The sequence below is a fragment of the Callithrix jacchus genome, chromosome 13 (genome assembly GCF_049354715.1).
Source record: "Callithrix jacchus isolate 240 chromosome 13, calJac240_pri, whole genome shotgun sequence".
In the NCBI taxonomy this organism is placed as follows: domain Eukaryota; kingdom Metazoa; phylum Chordata; class Mammalia; order Primates; family Cebidae; genus Callithrix; species Callithrix jacchus.
Window position 1 is genome coordinate 79037170 of NC_133514.1, and position 27064 is coordinate 79064233.

Here is a 27064-nt window from a genome sequence, read left to right on the forward strand (position 1 = left end):
TGAGATGCAAAAGAGATCATATGGCTCACAAAACTTGAAATGTCTATTATCTGGCCTTTCATGGGAAGAGTTTGCTAAACTCTGATATAGGCCATATTAATCTAATTGACATTTAGAGAACACTACACCCAATGATAGCAGAATATACATTCTTTCCAACTGAACAAAAAAGGACTAGTTTAATTTAATGGCAGGCACCTACAAAGAAAAAAACTACAAGTAATAATTCCTACTGATTGCTAAACACTTTTCCCTAATATTGGAAAGAAGGTAATGTTCTCTATTCTTACTGCCTCAACTGTATTGGAGGTCCTGGATAGTTCAATAAGGAAAAAGGGAAAGAAAGAAAGAGCAAAAGAAAGAGAGAAGGTAGGAAGGGAGGGAGAGAGAGAGAAAGAAAAAGAAAGAAAGAAAGGGAACAGAAAGAAAGAAAGGAGGGAAGGAAGGAAGGAAAGAAGGAAAGAAAAAGGAAGGGAGGGAGGGAGGGAAGGAAGAGATCATGCCACTGCACTCTAGCCTGGTGACAGAGCAAGACTCCATCTCAAAAAGAAGAAAAAAAAAAAAAGAAAAAAAGAAAATTGCCCAATATCATTGGTCATCAGGTGAATGAGTTAAAAATAATTTCTTAATATTACCAAATATCTATCTGTCTCATAAATGATGGTTTTTATAGTTTGTTTAAATCTAAGTAAATTCCACACATTTCAAATAGGGGTGATAGATGTTTTGTGTGTTTGGGGATTGTGTTTTTTTGTTTTTTTTGGTGTTTCTTTTTTTGAGACAGGGTCATGCTGTGTCATCCAGGCTGAAGCACAATGGTGCAGCCATAGCTGAGTATAGCCTCAACTTCCCCGGCTCAAGCAATCTTCCCACCTCAGCCTCCCAAGCGGCTGGTACTACAGGTGCATGCCACCACACCTGACTCATTTCTTTTTTTGTAGAGATGGGGTCTCCATATATTGTTGAAACTGCTCTCAGACTCCTGGGCTCAAGCAATCCTCCTGCCTCAGCCTCCCAAAGTGCTAGGATTACAGGCATGAGCCACTGTGCCTGGCCAGTCATAGATCTTTTAAGTCCTTTTTACCATTACCCTCTCCATCTCTCACTCTCGCGCTCTCTCTCTTTTGCTTTACAATTTTTTAAGGGATTTTTACTTATTTATTAAATTGACAAATAAAATTATATGTATTTATTATGCACATTATATATATATATACGTTGAAGTATATATACATTGCAACATTGTAGAATGACTAAATCTACCTAAATAACATATGCATCACCTCCATAGTTAACATTTTGTGGTGAGAGCATTTAGCCATTCTTGTATGTTTTTCAAGAATAAGCGTTGCAATTTATTTGTTGAATAAAATCAGTTATTTTTATGTAGAGTTTCACACAGTCTGGATTTTCCTAAACTGTATCCCTTTGGTGTAGTTTAACACACAGGTCCCCAATCCCCAGGCCACTGACAGGGACCAGTCAGTGCCCTCTTAGGAAAGGGGCCACACTGCAGGAGATGAGCAGCGGATGAGTATTACTACCTAAGCTCTGCCTCCTCTCAGATCAGTGTGGCATTAGATTCTTACACAAACACGAACCCTGTTGTGATCTGCACATGCGAGGGATCTAGGTTGCACTGCTCCTTGTAAGAATCCAATGCCTGATGATCTGAGGAGGAACAATTTCATCCTGAAACCATCCCCTCCTACCCACCCCCTTGCCTCCCATCTGTGGAAAAATTGTCTTCCACAAAAGCAGTCCCTGGTGCCAAAAGGGTTGGGGGGCCACTGGTTTAACAGGTTCCTCTGTCCTCTGCATTTTTTGCCATTTGGTATTTGGATTCAGAGGCTTGATCAGATTTGGGTATTTATTTATTTATTGAGACAGAGTTTCATCCTTGTTGCCCATGCTGGAGTGCAAGGGCATGATCTCAGCTCACTGCAACCTCTGCCTCCCAGGATCAAGCAATTCTCCTGCCTCAGCCTCCCGAGTAGCTGGGATTACAGGCATGTGCCACCATGCCCAGCTAATTTTGTATTTTTAGTAGAGATGGGGTTTCTCCATGTTGGTCAGTCTGGTCTCAAACTCCTGACCTCAGGTGATCCATCCACCTCAGCCTCCCAAAGTGCTGGGATTACAGGTGTGAGCTACCGTGCCCGGCCTTGGGTTTGAGTTTAATGACAAGACTACTTCATGGTTGGTACTGTGTTCTTTCCTCAGGAGGCACATGCATACCTGCTTGCCTCTTTTTTTGAGATAGGTTAGTATAACAGTCGGTTTTTAACAGTAGAGTCTAAAGGACAGCAGGGGAAGAGAAAGAGAAAGGGAAGAGACAAACCAAAATAAACAAAGTTACATAGAAAGGTAGAGGCATGTAAATGATGACTTAGAGACCAGACAGGAACTTGTACAAAGATTACCAGGAGCATAGAGACAGCGAGGCACAGGGAGGTGTAAGCAGAAACAGATGAACAACAGATGATATTGCCAGGGCCAAGTAAGACAGAGGATGAGATCTATTCCATCTGCTGACACGGGTACAGGGCAAGAAGCAAACTGCAGTCATGGATGGAGACACAGGAGGGAGAAACAGGGGCACTGACTGTGGACAGGTGGCTCAAGAAGCTGGGCTGTGCAGCACATGGTGCAGAACACTGGGGGGAATCAGTGGGCTGTAGTGTGTGTTGGTGATAACGTGAGGGGGACTGAGTATGCATAAAAGATGATGAGAAAGCTGTAGGGGAGGGAAAAGAGGAAGACACAGGAGATAACTGCAGCATAAGGTTCCTAGTAATGAAAGGTTTGGAGCCTGTGAACACAGGTCAGGAGCAGCCTGGGCAGAGAGCAGAAACCACTTCCTTCCACACCAGCCCCCATGCACATTGAGAGGAAGAGGGAGGGAGAGGCGATGGAGGGAGTGGTAAGACACTAAGGGCACCCCTTGTTGTGCAGACTCTGTGAGCTGGCCATTCAAAGTCCATTCCCAACTGTGCTACAGGGGCTAAAAAAGCAAAACTACTCCCCTTCAAGGAACTCCTTGCAGCTGTGGGTAGCCATGTGACTCATATTTAGGGAAAGAATCAGAAACATCATTTCCCTAAAAAAAAAAAAGAAAAAACAGCAAAGGCTTTTGGACTTCCTTACTTCCACCTGGAAGAAAGATGCCATGTCTGGAGGTTAGCAGCCATCTTGCAACCATGAGGATGAGGCCACATGCTAAGGATGTCAGAGCAGGAAGACTGAAGGAGCCTATGTCTCTGGTGACCTCCCTCAGCCCAGGTCTTGATTGCCTTCTCCACAGACTTCTTGAATTTCTAATTGGAGCTCCCCTGGTAGTTTGCTGACCCTTCCCAAATGACATACCTGTGATGGATTCTAGTTCGTCTGTGAAGCAGCAGGTGAGGCATAGGATAATAAGGACATGGGGAAGAAATCAGATGGCTTTATGGGAGTGGGTGAGATGATCAAGGACATTTGAAATTGGCAACCTTTTATTTGGCTGTGCTCTTTTTCCAGCAGCCTTCTTGTTTGTTTCTATAAATCATTCAGTTTGTTTCCCCTAAAAACTCTATATAGACATTTGCTTCCAAAAAAAAAAAAAAAAAAAAAATCCAGATAGGCAGTGGGGCAGAAGGTGGGTGGAGGAGTAGATGGAGGTATAGACAAAACAAGACTGGCCATTTATTTATTACTTACAAAGGGTGGGTGATGGATTCATTTCACTGTTTTTACTACTTTTGCACATTTGACTTTTTCCATGATAAAAAGACACTTTTGAGGAGCAAAATGAATGAAATTGAAAACAAAACTCCTAACTACTACAGGCAGTGCATGATTCACAAGTGTACATCTCACAAAGAAAAACCTTTCAGAAGCCAAAACAGGCAGCCAAAAGCAAGTTGACACGGCTGGGTTATTTATATAGCCCCTCTCTGGATGCTGATCCCCGCTTCTGAGTCTGTACTGGCAAAGGAGTAGGGGGTGGCCTTTCTCACCCCTGGCTCTGCTCAGGACTCTGAGTGCTTCCTTTGCCTCTCACCCAAACTCCACTACACTCAGTTGGACAAGGCCTGCTCTAGGTCTGGATTTGGGCCCAACCCACAGAGCTGTGGTGTTGTCTTTTGACTGACTTCAGCCAACTCAAGTTGGCAAATGTTATGTGGAACTGAAAGAGTCCTAACAGGCACGCCAGACAAAGATTGGTTTAAGTCAGTGTGATGACTAAATAATTCAACCACGTAGAGCAAGAGCTGTGATGACTTTCGGATGTTAGACACTCAAGAAAGTACTGACATTTCTACAAATCATGAAGTCATTGATGAATAGTCCATTGCTACTTCTCCCCAGCTTTTCTTTCTTCCCTTCATCATCAATATTTGTGACAGTAATTCCCAACTGTTTTAGAATTGACATGCTCATGCTTATGCATTTGTGCTTAACACTCTCCTCCTCCTCCTCCTCTTCTTCCTCCTCTTCTTATTCCTCTTCCTCTTCTTCCTCCTGTTATTTCTCTTCTTCTTCTTTCTTCTTCTTCTTTTGAGATGGAGTTTTGCTCTGTCACCCAGACTAGAGTGCAATGGCATGATCTCAGTTCACTGCAACCTCCACCTCCTGGGTCAAGCAATTCTCTGCCTCAGCCTCCTGAGTAGCTGAGACTACAGGTGCACCCCACCATGCCCAGCTAATTTTTGTAGAGATAGGCTTTCTCCATGTTGGTCAGGCTGGTCTCAGACTCCTGGCTTCAAGTGATCCACCTGCCTCAGCCTCCCAAAGTGCTGGGTTTACAGGTGTGAGCCATCACGCCTGGCCAATGATTGATATTTTATGATGGCTTACTCTGTCTGCCATGTGGAAAATGTGTAACTGCTCAATGGGGAATTGCAATAGAGAAAGTGTTTAATTCACACAGAGATGGCTGGAGTTTTATTATTACTCAAGTCAGTCTTCCTGAAAATGCAGGAATTGGGGCTTTTAAGGATCATTTGGTGGGTAGGGGGTTGGGAAGTGGGGAATGCTGATTGGTTGGGTCAAAGATGAAATAATAGGAGGTTAATGACCAGGCACAGTAGCTCAGTAGCTCACAACTGTAATCCCAGCACTTTGGAAGGCCGAGGGGTGCAGATCATTTGAGGGCAGGGGTTCAAGACCAGCCTGACCAACATGACGAAACCCGTCTCTACCAAAAATTCAAAAAAATTAGCCAGGTATGGTGGTACATGCCCGTAGTCCCAGCTACTTGGTAGGCTGAGTCAGGAGAATCACTTGAACCCAGGAGGTGGAGGTTGCAGTGAGCCAAGATCACGCTACCATACTCCAGCCTGGGTGACAGAGCAAGACTCTGACAACAAAAAAAAGGAAATCATAGGGACTTAAAGTGGGTTTTTCTTACTGTCTTCTGTTCCAGCATAGGATCACAGAACTGGTTGAGCCAGATTACCAAGCACTAATCTTAGATGATGTCATTATCCCCAGGAGCAATTTGAGGAAGATCAGAATCTTGCAGCCTCCAGCTGTATGGCTCCTAAACCATAATTCCTAATCTTGTAGCTAATTTGTTAGTCCTACAAAGGCAGACTAGTCCCCAGGCAAGAAGGAGGTTTGTTTTGAAAGAGAGCTGTTTCTTTGTTTCAAAGTTAAACTATAAACGGCTGTTACAAAGTTAAACTATAAACTAAGATCCTCCCAAAATTAGTTCAGCCTATTCCTGGGAATGAACAAGGACAGCTTAGAGGTTGTTAGCAGGATGGAGTTTGGTCAGGTCAGATCTCTTTCACAGTAATCATTTTCACCGTTAATTTTTGCAAAGGCAGTTTCAATTGGACTGGGAGAGATAAGAGAGGAAGCAGGAAATGAATGCAGAGGGCCACAGTAGGGGTGCAGGCAGGAGAAGAGGGTGGCCGAGGTGGTGCAGAGAAGTGGGCAGTCATGATTTGCTTCTGATGAAGAGCCAGCAGGACCTATGGGCAGACCAGCTGCAAGCCACGGGAAGGAGAAAGCAGCAATGATGCTTGTGGGGTTTAAGATGGAAGAACACTGGGAGGCCAGGCAAGTTGGTGGAGAAAACAAGAGTGCCCCACACTGCATCTAATAAGACAAGCTGCAATGCAAGCAGAGATGCTGAGGAGGCTGGAGGAGTGTAGCGTTCAGAGGAGACAGAAGAGAAACAGCTGAAGGAAAATGTGCTGGGGATGGGGAGTGTGTGAGGGTGGGGAGGGGGAGTGTGTGAGGGTGGGCAGGTGGGTGGGTGAGCACATGTGCACACATATTGGATTTCATGTTCACATTTTATCTCTTTCTGCTTTATTAGTGACCTAGAAACAGATACAACTATGTAAAAAACAAAAGAAAACTTCTATATCGTGGAGTGGCATTTCTCCTATGCCATGGTGTTGTGGGGATTAAATAAATTAATACATGTTGAGATGGTTAGAAAAGTGCCTGGCAAATAGTCAATTCTCACTGCATATTATTTTTATTTCAATTCAAATGGAAAAAGACTAGTTTATCTAGCAAGGGGTTTTTGCATAACTTACTCTCCATTTTGAAAAAATGTCAGATGCTGTTACACTTGTGACAATACATTTCATGTCAATTAAATATGTACATAGAAGAAGTCATACTAGGCAAGTATGAGAAAAACAGCTGATTGAATAGTTAGTTGCCTAACCTTGACATAAAGCAGGAAGTTTTAGACCACACAGAAAACCCAGATCCAATAATGAAAAAAGTGACTTGTTTAATCATATACAAAATCCTGTAAGATTAAAAAAAAGTTATAAATTACGCTAAAGATAAGGAAGAGGTAATAAAATATTGCATCATATAGGACAAGCAGAAAATGAATTTAACCAAAATAAAAGATCTTCTAGAAATTGATAACCCAACAGGAGATTTCTCTTCATAAGAGAAAATGCAAACTATCAAGGGATAAATGAAAAGAGGCTTTGCCTTTCACCCATCCAATCTGACCCCGCCTTCTCAGTCATTCATGCTGGGAATATGAATTACTACAACCTTTTCTGGATGATCTGGCATATAAAAAATGTGCATATTATTCTACACAGTAATTTCCCTTTTAAGAATTCAGACAACAGAAATAAAAAGTACCAGTATACACACAATTTTTGCTGTTACACTGTATGAACTAGCAAAGCACTAAAATTTTTTTGAATGATCATTAATAGGAAAAGAAATTATGGTCATTTAATAAAGAAATTATGTTTTGAAGGTTCTTTGAACTGGCTAACTGTACTATAGTCAAGCCATGGTGACCCCTGTGACCCACATGTACACCTCCAGATGGCCTCCTGGAGCCAGAAAGTCTGAGGTAACAGGAAAACTCCAAAAGGCAAATAGCTAGCTCCTGCAGTGCCTGATTAACCGAACTTGCAACATTCCACCATTGTTCCTGCCTCAACTGATAAGTCAACCTTGTGACACTGGATCCTGTGGCCTGATTAACCAACCTTGCAACATTACTGTTTCTGCCTCAACTGATAGGTCAACCTTGTGACACTGGACTCTGTGACCACCCCTACCCCGACAATGGCCTGTGAAAAACTTCCCTGGACTGTAACTTTCCACTGCCTACCCCAGACCTATAAAACCAGCTCCTATCCCACCACCCTCTGCTGACTCTTTTCAGACTCAGCCCACTCGCACCAGAGTGAATAAGCAGCCTCATTTCTCACACAAAGCCTGTTTAGGTAGTTTCTTCATTCAAAGTGCGCTTAACATTTGGTGCCAAAACCTGGGACAGGAGCACTCCTTTGAGAGATCAGTCCCCTGTCCCTGCTCTCTCTCTGTGAAGAGACCCACCTGTGACCTCAGTGCATGAGGTCCAGCAACCTTCTCACCAACTTCAGAATGGGTAAGCAGTCTCTCCCTCTCTCTCTTTTCCTTTAAATCCTTCTCCTTCTAAGTAGAGGCAAAGGAGACACTCTTTATTCATTTGTTTAAAAAAACTCCAACATTAATCACAGACTTGGGAAGACAGTCTTCCCTTGGTGTCTGGCCAATAGCAAGGACACCCGCCTTGACCACTCACCCACAGTACAGCCCAGGACTCATCAGGTACACCTACTGAAAACCCTGGTAGCTGCTCTCGCTGCTCTCCTCTCATTCTCCTCATCTCTACTCCTTTCCTTAAAACATCTCCTTCGCCATAGGCAATATTCCACCCTCTATTCCTCTATCTTTGCCTCTAGTCTGCGTCGTAAAAAACCTAAAACCTCAACTGTCACCTGATCTGAAACCTAAACATCTAATTTTTTTCTGCAATACAGCCTGGCGCCAATACAAATTAGACAATGGTTTCCAACAGCCAAAAAAAAAAAAAGGCACTTTCAACTTTTCTATTCTGCAGGACCTAAACAATTTTTGTCAACAAATGGGCAAATGGTCTGAAGTGCCATACATCCAGGCATTTTTTACACTAATCACTCCCTAATCTCTGCTCTCAATGCGACACATCCCAAATTTCTTTCTCTTCCTTCTGCTCACCCATCCTCCTGCCTCTGCCAGTGACTCAGACTCCTCCTTGTCCATCAACCCCTCCAACCTCTCTTTTCCCCACCTGTCTGAACCAGACCCCAGTCCAGGCCCTAACCCCCACCCAGAGCCTCCCTCCTCTTCCTTTGCCCACAGTCCACCTCCTCATGCCCCTCCTGTCACCTCCCCACTCATACCCAGTCCAGCTTACAGTTTAGTCCCACAGCTACCTCCCCGGCTCCTGTCCAACAATTTTTTCTTCGAGAAGTGGCTGGAGCTGAAGGAATAGTCTGGGTACTCCTTCCTTTTTCTCCATCTAACCTGTCCCAAATCAGTCAGCTTCTAGGCTCTTTCCTGTCAGATCTGATAAAAAATATACAAGACTTTCAATACTTAACCCAGTCTTATAATCTCACTTGGAGTAATTTAAATGCCATCCTTACTTCTATTCTCACTCCTAAAGAACACTTAATATGCATTTTATCATCCAATCAGCCCCTGACAGTACAAAAAATCTACAGAAATTAGAATCTGGCCCTCAAACCCCACAACAGGAGTTAATTAACCTCGCTTTCCAGGTGTTCAATAATAGGGAAGAAGCCGCCCAGTGGCAGCACACCTCAGAACTGCAGATGCTTGCCTCTGCCATAAGACCCCAGCCACACCACCAGCTCACAAAGACTTCAAAGCGCCCAGCACACAGCGTTCAGCCACCCCTCCCTGTTCATACCTAAGCTTGTTAACAAAAGTGAATGTTTACTCACAGATACCAAATACTTTCTCATACACCATGAAAACAAGACCCCTCCCTCCACACGATTACCCTGTCAAATCCCACTACAACCTTTAATAGCTGCAGCCCTTGCTGGTTCCCTAGGCATCTGAGTACAAGAACTCAGCCCCTCCCCCGCATATCACTTTCTTATGTCTTCAGTCTACACTTCCAGTTCTGCCTCAGCCAAGGATTTTTTTTTCCTCTGTGGCTCTTCCACCCACCTCTGCCTTCCTACCAACTGGACAGGCACCTGTACCTTAATTTTCCTTACTCCCCAAATCCATTTTGCCAATGGAAATGAACACCTCCCTTTCCCCCTTGTAATTCTTACATGACAAAAAAGAGTCATTCCATCAATCCCCTTGCTTGTAGGATTAGGAGTCCCCACTGCTGCAGTTAAGACAGGTATAGCAGGCCTTACTACTTCCATCAGTACATTCCGCCGTCTCTCTAATGACTCTTCCGCCAGCATTTCAGACATAACTCAAACACTATCTGTTCTCCAACCTCAAGTTAATTCCCTGGCTGCAGTTGTCCTCCAAAATCGCCAAGGCCTCGATCTATTGACTGCTGAGAAAGAAGAACTCTTCCTCAATGAAGAATGCTTTTATCTAAACCAATCCTGTATATATAATATATAATCCTTGTATATAATGCCATCAAAAGACTTAATGACAGGGCCCAAAACCTTGCTAAACAGGCAAATAATTATTCTGGATCTAGCTGGCCACTCTCCAACTGGGTACCATGGCTCTTTTCATTAGCAGCACCCTTAATATCTATCCTTCTCCTTCTTTTGTTTGAATCTTGTCTTTTCCAACTAATTTCTCAACTCCTATGTAGGAAACAACAATAAAAAAAAGGTTCCTCTTCAAAGCTTTCCTTTTAGTGCACTATGAATAAATAACAGTTTCTTCAAAGGTTAATTTACTTTAAAGCTTTTGATAATAATCTTAAAGTAGCCGTTTGTCATAACAAAGAAATAAATGCACCCATGTTCTTAGTTCTTACAGTTTAACCTGGATATTTGCCCAGGCAAGTCTTAGGTGAGATCTTATTCCCCTTCCTTATGTGGAAATGTTATCTCTTCTCTAAGCATTCTTCATGTTACTACCTCTTCTCCTTTGTTCTCCTTTGCCTTTACTTCTTTGGAAGATTTCCAGGTTTTCAGCCAAACAGGTCCCATTCTCGCCAATGGAAACTGGACACAGCAGTAGAGCAATTGCAGTAGGTTATGAAAGTTATAAATGTCCCTGTCTCCTTTGATCAGGTGTGCTCTCATGGCGAGACTGCCAGCAAGTTGCACCCTTCCTGCGGGATGTAAACTAGCCTTGCTGAGTAATCCCACTGTCTCGGTGTGGATTTTTCCCGACGTTATAAACCCGTTTCCAACATCCTACAAAATCATATCCCAGCTATAACCAATCAGTCAAAATGGCAAATGCTCCTTCTCACAACCCCAGAATATCACCCCTTGCCCCCAAATCTTTTGGTGTCTAAAATCTCTCCCATTTTTAGTTTCCATGCCACCCCCAATCCTGCTCCAAGAAGCCCTGAGAAACGTCACCCATCATCCCTCTGTACAGCCCCCAAAATTTCACTGCTTCCCCCACTTTTTCTAGTTTTTGCTTTTCAACTTTTATATTATTAATATAAAAAGACAGGAATGCAAGTTTCTTTGAACTGACTATACCACAGTCAAGCCATGGTGACCCGTGACCCACACGTACACCTCCAGATGGCCTCCCAGAGCCAGAAAGTCTAAGGTACCAGGAAAACAACAAAAGGAGAATTGCTAGCTCCTGCAGTGCTTGATTAACCAACCTTGCAACATTCTACCATTGTTCCTGCCTCAACTGATAAGTCGACCTTGTGACACTGGACCCTGTGGCCTGACTAACTGACCTTGCGACATTACTGTTTCTGCCTCAATTGATAGGCCAAACTTGTGACACCAGACCCTGTGACACTTCTCCCATCCCCCAGCAAAATACTGCCCTGGACTGTAACTTTTCACTGCCTATCCCAGACCTATAAAACCAGCTCCTATTTGACCACCCTCTGCTGACTCTCTTTCTGAACTCAGCCCGCTCACACCCAAGTGAATAAACAGGTTTGTTGCTCACCTGTTTAGGTGATCTCTTCATTCAGAGAGTGCTTAACATGTTTCATTACATTTTGTAATATATTCAGCTATTTAAAAGCATATACTAACTTGAAAAGATGTCTGTGGCCTGCTGTTAAGGAAAAAAGCCAAGTTATATAGTAAGGAACTACCATTTTACTTTTGACTTTGTGTGTATGTTTGGTTTGTTTTTGTTGTAGTGGTAGTAAGTGGGGAGGGGCTTGCACATTTATACATGTACTTAAGTGTATAAGGACATAGGTAGGGGAGACCCCCTGATTAGTAATGTTGATTGCTTCAGAGAAGTGGAATGGAAAGGTGGGAAGACTAGGGAAAAAACTTTTCTTTGGAAAAAGTTAAAATGCCTAAAGAGATGTAAATATATACTTTCTCTTTAAAATCTTTATATAATTTAGCTCCCTTTTAAAATAAAAAATGGGCTTGGCATAGTGGCTCACACCTGTGATCCCAACACCGTGGAGGCTGAGATGGGAGGATCACTTGGGTCCACAAGTTCATAACCAGCCTGGGCAATATAGTGAGACCCCCATCTCTACAAAAAAGAAAAAAAATTAGCTAGGCATGATAGTGAGCCTGGTTCCCAGCTACTAGGGGGGCTGAGGCAGGAGAACCCTTTAGCCCAGCCTAGGAATTCAAGAATGCAGTGAACTGTGATCACACCACTGCACCCCAGCCTGAGCAATGGAGTGAGTTCTCATCTCAAATAAATAAACAAGGCTAAACAAGGGCCCACTATCCGGAATACATACATAAAAAAACACAACTCATCAACAAAAAGAACAAAAAAAAACCAGCTAAAAAAATGAGTGAAGAACTTGAATACCCAGATATACAAATTGCTAACAAGCACATGAAAAGCTCCTCAAAACCATCAGTTGTCAGGGAAATGTTAATCAATACCACAATGAGATGCTACATACATCACACTCACTAGGAGGACTAAAAAGAAAAAATTTTTTTTAAAAGGAAAACAAATGTTGGTGAGGATATGGAGAAACTGGAACCCTCATTAAGCACCGAATTACCACATACTTCAGCAGATCTACTCTTAGGTATTATACCCAAAAGAACAGAATACGGACACTCAAACAAACGCAGGAACACACGTGTTCACAGCAGCATTCATTCATAACAGCCAAAAGGTAGAAACAATTGAAACGTCCATCAACTGATGAATGGTAAACCATTGTGATTTCAGCCATACAACGGAATATATTATTCAGCCATAAAAACAAATGAAGTACTGATACATGCTCCAAGGTGGATGAACCTCAAAAACATTATGCTAGGTGAAAGAAGTCAGACACAAAAGGTGGCATATTGTATGAGTCCATTTATGTGAAATAGCCAGAACAGGTAAATCCATAGAGACAGAAAGTGCACCGGTGGTTGCCAAGGCCTGGGAAGAAGGGGAGAATGGGCAGTAAGTACTTCATGGAGTTGGCTGTCCTTCGGCGTGATCGAAATATTTTGGAAATAGCAGAATGGTGCTTGCACAACATTGTACATTTACTGAACGCCACTGAATTGTTCACCTTAAAATGGTCAATATTACGTTATGTGAATTTCACTTTAATTACAAAAAGAAAGAGAAATGCCGGCGTTTACGCAGGCGAAGGCAGGCTGGGCTGGGGACCTCCTCTCCGCGGCCTTGTTATTTGCAGCGCTTCCGCTCCCCGCCCCTCCGCTCCCGGCGAATCTGGAGGGCGACGCTGTGGCGGAGCAACCACCACAGGGCTGTCAGAGAGAAGACGAGCCGGGAGGAAGATGGAGAGGCGGGTGGCAGCCTCACCTCCGGACTCAGCCGCCACACCAGGGTCGAGCCGCTCCGCACAACCTCAAGTCTGATTCGTAACTCCTCTGAGTACCTGAGGGGACTGGGCAGGCCAAGGGGTGGAACTGATGGGGCGGGGACGTGGCGGACGGGTGGGGCTGCTTCCGGGTTGAGCACGCCTCCACGCCAGACTGGACTGGAAGGAAAACGGAACCTCTCTGCCTAGCGTGCCTCTTTCCGGAAGCTACTTGAGTCTGGACGCCAATGTCGGCGACGCTGGGAAGCAGACTTCCGGCGCTCTATTTTCTCACCGGGTACGTGTGGCGAGGAAGCGGCGGCGGCGATGAGACAGAAACACTATCTTGAGGCTGCGGCGCGGGGACTGCACGACAGCTGCCCGGGTCAAGCCCGCTATCTCCTGTAAGAGGACGGGAGATGAAGCGGGAGGCGAGCGGGAAGGTGTTCCTTTTTCCCCTCACAAGTCTTTTTCTCTTTTACAGCTGGGCCTACACTTCGTCGCACGGTAAGAACGCCAATCCCTTGTGCCTTGGGCTCTTCTCACCCCGCTTTCCTCCATTCCGCACAACGCTTAAATAAGGCCGATGGACTCACTCCCCTCCTTAAAACGACAAAACCTACATCCTTCGACAAAATCCACATGCTTCTCAGTTTTGTGAAAAATCCAAATTCCTTAATGTGCCTTGTCTTGCTTTGTTAGCGGCACTTGACACGTTGATCAGTCTTCTCAAAATAGATTTCTCCTTTGGCTTCTAGGTCGTTACGTAGTTCACCTCCTCTTTACCTATTTATTACCTATCGATTTGCTTTGCTGGTTCCTCCTAATCTCCCCGAGCTTTAAGTTTTGCCGTGTTCCAGTACTCAGCCCTTGGACCTCTTTTCTAGGTACACTTACTTCCTGACAGTTTTTCATCTAGTCTCATGTCTTTTAAATACCATATATTGAGGACTTACAAATGTATATACTCGGCGCAGATCTCTCTTCTGAATTTTAGACTCATACATCCAAATGTCTTCTTGACAAATTCTTTTCAATGTCTACTAATTTCAAACTTAGCTAATGTGTCCAAAACCTGAGCTTTACCCCCAACAAGATCCTCCAGTTTTTCTCACTTCAGTAAATAATTCCATCCTTCCCTTATAGTTATTGGACCCCCAAAACCTTGGAGCCATTACTGACTCCCTAACAACTCTCTCTCCTCCCAGCAAATCCTGTTGGCTTTAAAATATATCCAGAATTGGCCAGGAGCCGTGGCTGTCGCCTGTAATCTCAGCATTCTGGGAGGTTCACATGGGTGGATCGCTTGAGGCCAGGTGTTCAGGACCAGCCTGGCCAACATGGTGAAACCCTGTCTCTACTAAAAATACAAAAAAATTAGCTTGGTGTGGTGGTACACGCCTGTAATCCCAGCCACTCTGGAGGGTGAGGCATAAGAATCTCTTGAACCCGGGAGGCAGAGATTGCAGTGAGCGGAGATGGAGTGCACTCTACTCTTCACCACATCCATCTCTACCACCCTGCTCCAGGCCATCACCGGTCCTCTCCTGGATTACTACTAATAGCTCCCATGTGTTTCTAGTGTGTTCTCAAGCCAGCAGCCAGAGTGAATCTGATAAAAACCAAAGCTAGATCGTGTCACTTCTCGGCCAGAAACTCAAAAATTTGCTTCCCATCTCCCAGTAAAAGTTTAAGTCCTTTAAAAAGGATTGTAAGATTCTCAGCAAACTGACACAAGAACAGAAAATGAAACACCGCATATTCTCACTCATAGGTGGGTGATGAAAAATGAGAAGACATGGACACAGGGAGGGGAGTACTAAACACTGGGGTCTATTGGGGGGAAAGGGGGAGGGCCAGTGGGAGGGGGAGGTGGGGAGGGATAGCCTGGGGAGAAATGCCAAATGTGGGTGAAGGGGAGAAAGGAAGCAAAACACACTGCCATGTGTGTACCTATGCAACTGTCTTGCATGTTCTGCTCATGTACCCCAAAACCTAAAATGCAATAAAAAATTAAATTAAAAAAAAAAGGATTGTAAGGCCCGGTATCGTAGGCCCACGTACCTCTCTGACCTACTCTCTCTTTCTGTCACGCAACTTCAGTCACACTAGGCCTCCTTGCTGTTCTCTTTCAGGGCCTTTGCAAGCTACTCTTCACTCTGCTTGGGATTCTTGCCTCACATATCTGCTTCCACTGGAATCCTCCATTTCCCTCTTGTCTCTATGATATCACTCAATGAAGCTTTCCCTCGCCACCTGTTTAAAATTACAGTAACTCCATCAGCACTTCTATTCCCCTTTCCTGTCTTACTTTATTCCCAGCACTTAACATTTGATGTTGTTACATTTATTATATGCCTCGGTGAATTCTCCTTTTTTCACTGCTATGTCTTCAGCACTCAGAACAGTGCCTGGTGTTGTGACTTAGTAAATATGAATGAATTTCACATTTGGCAGAGCTAAGTTTAAGTGTGGTCCCTGGCTTTATAAGTTCAGTTATATCCCTGGCACTTAACATAGTGCTTAACAGTAGGTACTAAATAAATATTCATTGTGCTAATTGTTTAAAAACAGAAACAATCTCAGTGCAGTTTGTTATTTTGTGGTAAATGCATTGGTAAAATTGGTGATACATAACAGCCTTTTATTTATTTATTTATTTTGAGACGGAGTTTCGCTCTTGTTACCCAGGCTGGAGTGCAATGGTGTGATCTCGGCTCACCGCAACCTCTGCCTCCTGGGTTCAGGCAATTCTCCTGCCTCAGCCTCCCAAGTAGCTGGGATTACAGGCATGTGCCACCATGCCCAGCTAATTTTTTGTATTTTTAGTAGAGATAGGGTTTCACCATGTTGACCAGGATGGTCTCGAACTCTTGACCTTGTGATCCACCCTCCTTGGCCTCCCAAAGTGCTGGGATTACAGGCGTGAGCCACCGCGCCCAGCCCTCAATATACTTTTTATAATGTTGGCAGTTGGAGGTAATAAAATATTCTGATTTGCTGAATTGTGAGTTTCATCTCTATAATTTTAGATGATAAGAGCACTTTTGAAGAAACGTGTCCATACTGTTTCCAGTTGTTGCTTCTGGATAACTCTCGAGTGCGTCTCAAACCCAAAGCCAAGATGACACCCAAAATACAGAAACTTCTTAATCGAGAAGCGAGAAACTATACACTCAGTTTTAAAGAAGCAAAAATTGTCAAAAAGTTCAAAGACTCCAAAAGTGTATTGGTAAGATTTCAGTTCCAGTATCTATGAGTAAATCAGAATTTTCTTTCACTTAAAATCAGTTTAAGAATCAGCCTTGATATAACTCAGAGATTTATAGTAGTATATTTGGATTATGAAAACATAAACATTTCTCTAATGATTAGTGTTTCATTATAAGGACAGCTTATTTTTATTTTTCATGATTACCTAAACCAAACATCATGAGCTCTCAATTGTTTTGAGATCCCATTTTTGAGCATTATTTTTCACAAATGTGAGGATTTCTTGAGCTGACCATTATGACTCCACCTGAATTACAGTTACTTACCACTACATTATTTTTTCAGTTAATGGTTCTTTGCTTCAAACAGTAGTGTTATATATGTAGATGTCATGTCACTTCTTCAGCTGTCCTCCCACTCCATATCAGAGTGTGTATTTACAGCTATGCCCAATAAAGGTGAATGCATCTTTTGCTTTTTAAACATTTTACTGAGGGACTATCGTATACCAAGCAGTATTTAACATTGGGGATATAACATGGAATAAAACAACCAAAATCAGATTACATACGGTTTACTATATGGCAGATATATTTTATATCCTGCATATTCATTGTTAACGTTTATCAACCATTCAAGTGCCTGCTTATTGTCCAGCACTGTGCTGGGCACTGGACATTATGACAGCTTATGTCTGGCCTAAGACTATAATTAGTAATTACTTGATTGAAAATTGCCATATTTAGGAGTTTACCAGTGTTGGACAGGTAGGTGCATTTTGCTTTGTCATAAAATTAAATGGTTAAAGGGAAAGAGAAAAGAGATAGGATATTGAAGTGATATAGAATTCAGTTTCTTAGTTCTTGGAGAATTGTATTTTTCAAAAAATATTACTTCCACATGTTTGGAAAATGTTCTTAAATGGGAAGATAGTAAATGCTGCCTCACTGACTTGCAGTGTTTTGCCCTCATGAAACTTATATTCTAATGTATTTTAATCAGAAGTCAGCTAGAAAGGTGCTAAGTAAAGGCATTTGTTTTTCTGATCTATTTTAATCTGTATACAGCCTCCTTCCAAAAAGTGTAAAGCAACACAGACCTTTGACAGATACAGATCTTCCATTGGCATTTTTATCAGCTCATGAACATCAAACTACTTCTCACTTAAACTAGTTTATAATAATTTGCTGAGGCATGGCCTGAATCCTGTGCATAGTGAGTTAGATATGTAGAATTAGTTAGGAAATGGACCATTTATTGAGAAGTGAATCTTGAACAGAAAATCAACCTCTATAGCTAATGATGAGTGAAGAGGTATGAGAATATAACAACTCATTTGGTTGCATAGTTACATTAGGCCTATATTTTAGACCTATAAAATTGACAAGGATTTGAAGGGGCTACTTACATTTCCAGTGACATTCTGCTGTGTTTTTTTATGGTGGGAAGAGGCTCGAAGTTAATCTGCAAAAAAATACTAAATGCTTACTGCTCTTATAAAGACTATTTCTCCAGATGTTAAAGAGTATCATCTCCCATCTTTTCCCTAATTCCCCCAAACATGGTTTTATATTTAAAAATTAGAGAGGTCACTATATTTGAAAACCTATTTTAAATTAAATACAAATGTTTAGCCATTAATTTCTTTTTGAACATTTTCTCATTTTAAATTTGTCTTGTCAGCCAGGTGCAGTGGCTCCAGCCTATAATCCCAGCACTTTGGGAGTCAAGAGGGGTGGATTGCCTGAGGTCAGGAGTTCAAGACAAGCCTGGCTAACATGGCGAAACCCTGCCTATACTAAAATACCAAAATTAGCCAGCGCAGTTGCAGATGCCTGTAGTCCCAGTTACTGAGAAGGCTGAGGCAGGATTGTTTGAACCAAGGAGGCAAAGGTTGCAGTGAGTCAAGATCACACCACTGCACTCCAGCCTGGGCAACAGAACGAGACTGTCTTAAAAAAAAAAAATCTTGTCCAGTTCTTGTCACTAGATTACAAGTTCTCCAAGTGCAGCCTCTATTTTAGTTACCCCTGTAGTATGTGGTATAATCTCTGACATTTAAGAATTCAGTGAACATGTGGTTTATGGGGTTACACTGTAAGATAAATGACAGGACTGACGTTTCTTCTTTTTATGGTAGTTGATCACTTGTAAAACATGCAACAGGACAGTGAAGCACCATGGTAAAAGCAGAAGCTTTCTAGCAACATTGAAGAGCAGTCCTACCACTCCTACAAGTAAACTCACCCTGAAAACACCAGAGAGAAGGACTGTAGACCCAAATCGTGATAAGTCTGGTTCCAAAGGCAAGAGTCCAGCATTGATTTTCAGGTATCTTAATCCATGAACTCTTTGAATTGCCAGTGTTAACTCAAGTGTTTTCTTCTAATTTTTTGTGTTTAATATATACTCCCTAAATATGCCATGCATTTCAGGACTTGGCCATGTTTCCTCCATACCCTTTTCTAATGTCACATACTCCCATATCTTCAATGCTCACGTCAATGGCATTTGACTTCTAGGTATATTACTCTACTTCTAACATCTCCTGGGCCTATTTCCAGCTGCCTGCTAAATATATCTGCTTCAGTCCCCCACATGTTCAAAACTTAGTTCATCATTTTCCCACAGCTAACCACTCAAACCTGCCTATCCTCCTGAGTTCCTTATTTTGTGAATGAACATACCTTTCTGGACATTTTGACCTAAAATGACAGGTATATTCAAAAATCCCTATTCACTTGGTCCTTGTCACTGATTTCTATATATTTTACTTCCATGCTGTTTTCATCTTTTTGCTCTTTTTTCTCCCTAATGCTGCTATATTCTAGTTTGGGTCCTTATGCACCATTTGTCAGGACTACTGCAATGATTTTCCTAATGGGTCTCCCTCTTTCCAGGATCAAACTCTTCTAGTGTGATCATCTTTCTGGAGCATAGCTCTGATTAGAAGTATCACTCTGTAGCATATGGATCAATGCTTTAGCATGGCTTTCCAGGCCTGTCTGGAACCAATCTGTCTGCCTGTCTTACTTTGCCTTAATTCTTTCTTTGTGCCAACAAAACTGAACCATTCACGGCCAGGTGCGATGGCTCACACCTGTAATGCTAGCATTTTGGGAGGCCGAGGCGGGCAGATTCCCTGAGCTTAGGAGTTCGAGACCAGCCAGTACAACATGGTAAAACCCCATCTCTATTCAAAAAATTAGCCAGGTGTGGCAGTGTGCGCCTGTAGTCCCAGCTACTTGGGAGGCCGAGGCAGGAGAATTGCTTGAGCCTGGGAGGCAAAGGTTGCAGCGAGCTGAGATGGCGCCACTGCACTTAGCCTGGGCGACGGAGCAAGACTCCATCTCCAGAAAAAACAAACGTGAACCATTCACAGTATACTTTCTTGCCCTACATGTTTGTTCTGGCTCTTAACTCTGTCAGAAATTCCTGAGGAAATCTAACTGAACAGGGATTTGTCAAATGATACTACACCAAGGATAGCCATTGCCTGTATATGTCCATAATACAAAAGAGTAGAAAATGATTGTCATTTGTTGGTATAACTAAGTGTGGTTTTGTTTCTTTTCAGAACACCTACATCTGGACAGTCAGTATCTACTTCCTCCTCAAAAAGTATGAGTAAAACAAAGAAACATTTCTCACAACTAAAAATGTTACTTAGTCAGAATGAATCCCAAAAGAATCCAAAGGTGGACTTCAGAAATTTCTTATCTTCTCTGAAGGGTGGACCTTGAAAATAAGAAATGCCTGATGGCAATTCTGAAACTATAGTAAAACAACTTTTTAAACTTTTATTTTTTGAATACATGGAAACTAGACCTGAATGCAAACTTTTCTTGGCATCCTTTGGGAAAATACCTCATTAGTATGAATACCTGAAACCTACCTACCGCATAGGATGGTTGTAAAGATCAAAAAATATATCAAAGTTCTTTGTAGATGTGTATGTATAGATATATATATATGTGTATGTATGTAAAGCTATATATGTACATTGAGTAGTGGCATTACTATTTTTTCTTCCTTTAGTTAGCAGTTTTTATATATGTTATTTTCTTTCAAAAGGGAATTGAGATCTTTATGAGAGGGTCTGTTCACTCATGAGGTTTCTGCCATGTGTCTATAGCATTGATAATTCAGGGAAAGGATTAAGTGGGTCCTTATTTTCTCACAATTATCTGCATAACTGTCTTAGTAAAACCTGAACCTTATTCCCATTTTGAATGCAAAAGTAAATATCTGGAACATTCCTGATTATAGATCACTCAATGGGAGACTAAAATTTTCTTTCTGTTTAGAAAAGGGAACATACTGTTGGTGATACTATAAATTAGTACAGCAACTTTGGAAAAAATAGTATGGAGGTTCCTCAAAAAACTAAAGGTAGAATTACCATATGATCCCACATCTGGGTATATATCTAAAGGAATTGAAATCAGTATGTCAAAAAGATGTTTGCCCTACAGTGTTTCATTGTAGTGTTATTCACAATGACCAAGATATGGAAACAACAGAAATGATTGTCAAAGGATGGATTTTTAAAAAATCTGGTGTGTATACACGATGGAATACTATTCAGCCTTTAAAAAGCAAGAAATTCTAAGAAAACATATATGAGGCCAACAAACATGAAAAAACACTCATCACTGGTCATTAGAGAAATGCAAATCAAAACCACATTGAGATACCATCTCATGCCAGTTAGAATGGCGATCATTAAAAAATCTGGAGACAACAGAGGCTGGAGAGGATGTGGAGAAAGAGGAACACTTTTACATTGTTGATGGGACTGTAAATTCGTGCAACCATTGTGGAAGATGATGTGGCAATTCCTCAAGGACCTAGAAACAGAAATACCATTTGACCCAGCAATCCCATTACTGGGTATATACCCAAAGAATTATAAATTGTTCTGTTATAAAGATACATGCCCACGTATGTTCATTGTGGCACTTTTTATAATAGCAAAGACTTGGAACCAACCCAAATGTCCATCAGTGATAGACTAGATAAAGAAAACGCGGCACATATATACCATGGAATATTACGCAGTCATAAAAATAACGATGAGTTCGTGTCCTTCATAGGGACATGGATGAATCTGGAAACCATTCTCAGCAAACCGACACAAGAACAGAAAACCAAACACTGCATGTTCTCACTCATAGGCAGATGTTGAACAATGAGAACATGTGGACACAGGGAGGGGAGCATCACACTGTGGTCAGTTGAGGGGCTAGAGGAGGGACAGTGGGGAGGTTGGGGAGGGATAACGGGAGAAATACCAGATTTTGGTGATGGGGGGATGAAGGTGGTAAACCACCTTGCCATGTATGTACCTATGCAACAATCCTGCAAGATCTGCATATGTACCCCAGAACCTAAAGTACAATTAAAAAGAAATTGTCAGTTATGGTAACATGGATGAACCTAGAGGACATTATGCTACGTCAAATAAGCCAGACATGACAAATGCTGTATTATTTATATGGGATCTAAAAACGTAGAACTCAGAAGTAGAGAATATAATGGTGAATATTGGAGGCTGTGGTTGGGAATGGGGTAGGTAGAAAGGAAAAGGGAAACTTTAATTAAGAGGAGTAAGTTCCAATGATATGTTGTATGGCATGGTGACTATAGTTAATACCTATTTCAAAAGAGCTGAAAGAGGGGTTTTGGCTTTTCTTTTTTTTTTTTTGAGACAGAGCTTTGCTCTGTCATCTGGGCTGGAGTGCTATGGCATGACCATAGATCACTTGTAGCCTTGAACTCCTGGGCTCAAGTGATCCTGTTGCTTCAACCTCCAGAATAGTTGGGACTACAGGCACACACCACTACACCTGGCTAATATTTTATTAATTTTTTTTTTTTTTTGTAGAGGCAAGATCTTACTATGTTGCCCAGGCTGGTCTTGAACTCCTGGCTTCAAGCAATCCTCCCACCTCTCCCTCCCAAAGTGCTAGGATTGCAGGTGTGAGCCACAGTGCCCAGCCAAAAGAGTGGGTCTTCTAATGTTCTCTCTGCAAAGAAATGATAAATATCAGAGGTGATGGATCTATTAATTAGCCTCATTGGATTACTCCAGTGTATACATGTAACGAAACATCACATTGTGTCCCATAAATTATGCAATTATCATTTATCAATTTAAAAAACTCAAAGACCAAAGTTAACCACTTGATCTTATAGTTGCATGAAATGAAATTGTGCTATCTGGTGCCACCACCAAAAGTCCAGGTGTTCACTTTGTGTCCACAACATCTAGCACAACACAATGGTCATGGTAGCTGCTTTATCCTTCTGGCTAATTTCTCTCTAGAACATTTGTTTCTCTTGAACTCTTCTTGCTCCTGATAGTGAGCTCTTTGCAGTTCTCAATATATACCATGTACTTGTCAGCTTTGGGCCTTCGCATATGCTTTTTCCTTTAGGACTCACTTTGGAGACTGCCCTCCACCCAACCGCACTGCATTATGAGGGGCCACTAATCACAGTTCTGGTGACCCTGTAGTTTGTTTCTGATCATTACCAACTGCCTGTGAGCTCTTTGCAGACCTGAATGGTCTCACTTGTACCCCCAGCACCTAGTTTGTTGCCCAGCACATAGCACAAGATAGTCCTACACTACATTTAATGAGTTCTACCTGTCCTCTCAACTAAGAACTAAGGTCTTTCTGAGCACGATTGCAAAGTAGGTAAAAAGTAGTAAAGATAGGAACTCTTAGGTGGAAAGTTGTTTACATTACTTCAGTTGCAAGTGAAGGACACCACATATTTTTGACTTTTCTGTTTGGCAGAAAGGTCTGGGCATTTCTAAAGGGAATATTTAAAAGTTGAAGTGTGGAGATAAAACTATAAAACCTTTAGAAGATACAGGAGTAAATCAACCCTGGAATATGCAGTGGTTTCTTAGATAGGACACCAAAAGTACAAGCAACAACAAGAAAAATAAACAGGTAAGTTGGACTTCATCAAAATTAAAGACTTGTGTGCTCTGTTCAAAGGACATCATAAAGAGAGTGAAAAAGCCCCTGAATGGGAGAAAACATTTGCAAATTAGATATAGTCTCCTACTTATCAACTTGAGATTTTTTAACATTACGATGGGTTTACCAGGACATAACCCTTCCTAAATTGAGAAGCATTTATATCTGTTAAGGGATCTATATCCAGAATTATAAAGAACTCTTAAAATTAAATAATAAAAAGACAAAAGATGGTCAGAATCTGAACACGGTTCTCCAACATAGCTAATGAACATATGAAAAGATACTTCATACCTACTAGGCTGACTCACAACCACAGTACAAGTGAAGATGTGAAGAAATTGGAACCATCACACATTGCTCCTAAGATTGTAAAACGGTGGAGTCACTTTGGAAGTTTGGCAGTTCCTCAAAACGTAAACAGAGTTACCATATGACCCAAAAATTCCACTCAGGCGTATGCCCAAGAGAACTGAAAACATGTCCACACGAAAACCTATATATGAATGTTCATGGCAGTAGTGCTTATAATATGCATAAAATGGAAATTTCAAAATAGCTAAAAGAATGTTGTTTGAATGTCCAGCAACTGTTGAATAAACAAAATGGGTTTTCCATATGTGGAATGGTAATATTCAGCCATAAAAGAATTACTGATACATGCTAGGACATGAATGACCCTTGAAAACATATTAATTGCAAGAAGCCAGACACCAAAGACCACATATGGCATGATAACATTTTTTGTTTTTGAGATGGAGTTTCACTCTTGTGGCCCAGGCTGGAGTGCAATGGCGTGATTTTGAGTCACTGCAATGTCCTGGGTTCAAGCAATTCTCCTGCCTTAGCTTCCCTAGTAGCTGGGATATAGGCACCTGTCACCAGGCCCAGCTAATTTTTTGTATTTTTAGTAGAGACAGGGTTTCACTATATTGACCAGGCTGGTCTTGAACTCCTGACCTCAGATGATCCATCCGCCTCAGCCTCCCAAAATGCTTGGATTACAGGAGTAAGCCACCATGCCCGGCTGTGTGATTCCATTTATATGGAATGTTCAGAATAGGAAAATACATAGAAATAGACAAGCGGTTGCCAGAGGAATAGGGAGAATGGGGAGCAACTCCTAATAAGTATGGGATTTCTTTTTAGGGTGATGAAAATATTCTGGGATTAGATAGTGAACATTGTTGTACAACTCTGTACACACCAAAACCAAAATTCTACACATTGAAAACAAGTCCTGTAAAGAGAAGCAGCAGAGGTGCAACATAGGCTCAGACTTTGAGCAGCTCTAATTTCATGGCTTTCCTGGGCCTCCACCGTATTGCCATAGGGCTTCCCACATGCTTCTGCGTCCTACTGGCTACAGCAGTGCTTCCTGAAGACAGCTCAACTTAGCCCTGGGCTGCTTTCCTAGTCATGGGCTGTGGAACCTGGAATATGTGACTAGAGTACCACTGTCCCTGTGGACCAGCAAGCCTAAGTTAAAGGCTGCTATCATGAGGAGGAAAAGGAGGCCCTCACCAGCCAGAAGGGGATGGATGGGGTAAGCAGAACCCTATTAGAAAAATAAGCCAACAGGAATGACTGGGAAAAGGGCAAGAGGGGACAAAAACTGATGTGCTTTGTTAGTGACACGAATAACTCTGGGATGACAGAGTTGATGACAATCTGGAGGCCAAAATCATCTTTGACATACCCTAGTTCTTAAGTGTACACTATTTCTCCCCTCACCACAGCCCTTTGGGCCTTTTACACAAGGGTAACTTCTAATTTGACCTTTGCTCAGATTTTAGAACTCGCCAGTAATGTTCCCAAGTGGATCATATCTAAGAGGAGCAGTACCAGTGAATTAACTGGGTCTCAAAATACAATTGCACATTTCAGACATTGCTTTAAAGTTGTGTTCTCTCATTTTCTCATTCCTGTTCAGTTATAATAGGCAGTCTTCCTCTTATTCACCAGGGGATTCCATCCCTCTTATTCAGGACTATGGTATATGCAATAGCCCTGCCTTCTCATCTTCAGCCTGTTGCTACAGAGGATCCATCCTCTTAGCACTTTTTTTCTTTTAGAAAAATATTTATTGCTGTGTAACACAGAGAAATACTCATAGCTCTGATCACAAATCTGAGTCAGATGTGTCTTGAAGAATGCACTTCTGAGGAGCCCTGTACTCACCCTAGCACAGCTCTCACACAGGAGTTTGCTGAGTCTCCAGAATGTGTGCCTCCCAGTTTGTGAGCTCTGTGAGGGCTGTAACCCCAGGGTATAAGTAACTCATCTAGAACATGAACAATACACTTCTCTCTGTCCTGACATTAAACTTACAATGAAATGTTTTCAAAATAAAAATAAATTTGTATATATTAGTTATTTGAAAAGAAAACCTCTATTTTTCTTTTAAAAATGTTATGATAGAAACAGCAAAATACTTGTTTTAATTAATTACAACTTGTATTTTCCATTTTGATGCTCAAGTTGTTACGTCTTGGTCAGTAGGAGCTCCTTTATATATACTGTCTCATTTTGTTTAATTTTCATTTAATTCATCAGTGTGTTGATACAGGTTTTTTTAAAAAAACTTTTAAAAGTCCTTTTAATTGTCACCCTTCTCTGAAGGGACGATGGCATGGATTCAGATACAATGCAAACTTGTAGAGTTCTTTGATACATTATTGTTCAAAGTAAACAGAACTGAAGATGCTACAATTTTGAGCTTATAACTAAATTTTGCTGGCTTTTATTGATAAGTTCAGATGGTATGCATGTCTAGTAAGATTTTTAAAAAAATCTGAACACATCTGCAAACAATTCAAGTGGTGTTTCCATTTTATCCTTTGGAAAACAAAAGTACACTGTGTGGAGGATTTTTAGAAGATGTAAAATAGTATTTTAATTTCATTAAGTAGCATACAAAGAAGTCTATGCATCTTTAATGTATTTAAAAAACAAATGAGACTTCTAGTGCAGAATGAAGAAATTCTAAAGTGCTTACAGAAGCTATCTAAATCCACACAATGTACTAAGTAACTTAGGTCCATAAAATGCTGCAAAGCTGAGGAAGAATTCTGCAATGGATATTCTTAAGAAACTACAAACTCAACATGTTCCTCTTACTGTTCACTATGAAACTATATTATTTGGAACATGTTCCTCTTACTGTTCAACAGTAACATAAAAAAAGCAAACTATATTTTAATGTCTCTGATAAATGGATCATGGACTAAAGTAGAAATTGCAATGAATTGTAGAATTATACATGTATTTGAATTCTGTACTTCATGGAAAAGTTATACAACTGAAATTTTGAATTAATATAAATGATATTGTGACTCAGAGCCATTAAGTTTATTCAGGTATGTCTAAAAATTCAGTTGTATAGGTATTGTTTGGTTAGTTTTATCATTTTTTAAAAATTTTATTTTGCTTTAGGTTCTAGGGTACATGGGCAGGTCATGCAGGGTTGTTGCACAGGTGCATACATAACCAGGTGGTTTGCTGCCTCTATTCCCCCTTCATCTATATCCAGTATTTCTCCCCATATTATCCCTCCCCACACTCTGCTGTCCTTTCCCCAGTCCCCCCAGTATGTGATGCTCCTCTCCCTGAGTCCACATGTTCTCATTGTTCAACACCCACCTATGAGTGA

General features: G+C 41.6%; 1 protein-coding gene across 2 annotated transcripts; it reads left to right on the top strand.

Moving 5' to 3' along the window:
• Nucleotides 1-13419: 13419 nt before the first annotated feature.
• Nucleotides 13420-21364, top strand: RMP24 (ribonuclease MRP subunit p24). Of its 2 annotated transcripts, XM_002757190.7 has the most exons (5): nt 13420-13608; nt 13689-13711; nt 16237-16436; nt 18558-18748; nt 19995-21364. In XM_002757190.7, the coding sequence occupies exons 1-5, from the start codon at nt 13532-13534 to the stop codon at nt 20158-20160; spliced, it is 657 nt and encodes a 218-aa protein (XP_002757236.1). In that variant the 5' UTR covers nt 13420-13531; the 3' UTR covers nt 20161-21364. The 2 variants fall into 2 exon arrangements, with proteins under 2 accessions (XP_002757236.1, XP_035126780.1); XM_035270889.3 differs by lacking the exon at nt 13689-13711.
• Nucleotides 21365-27064: the final 5700 nt, after the last annotated feature.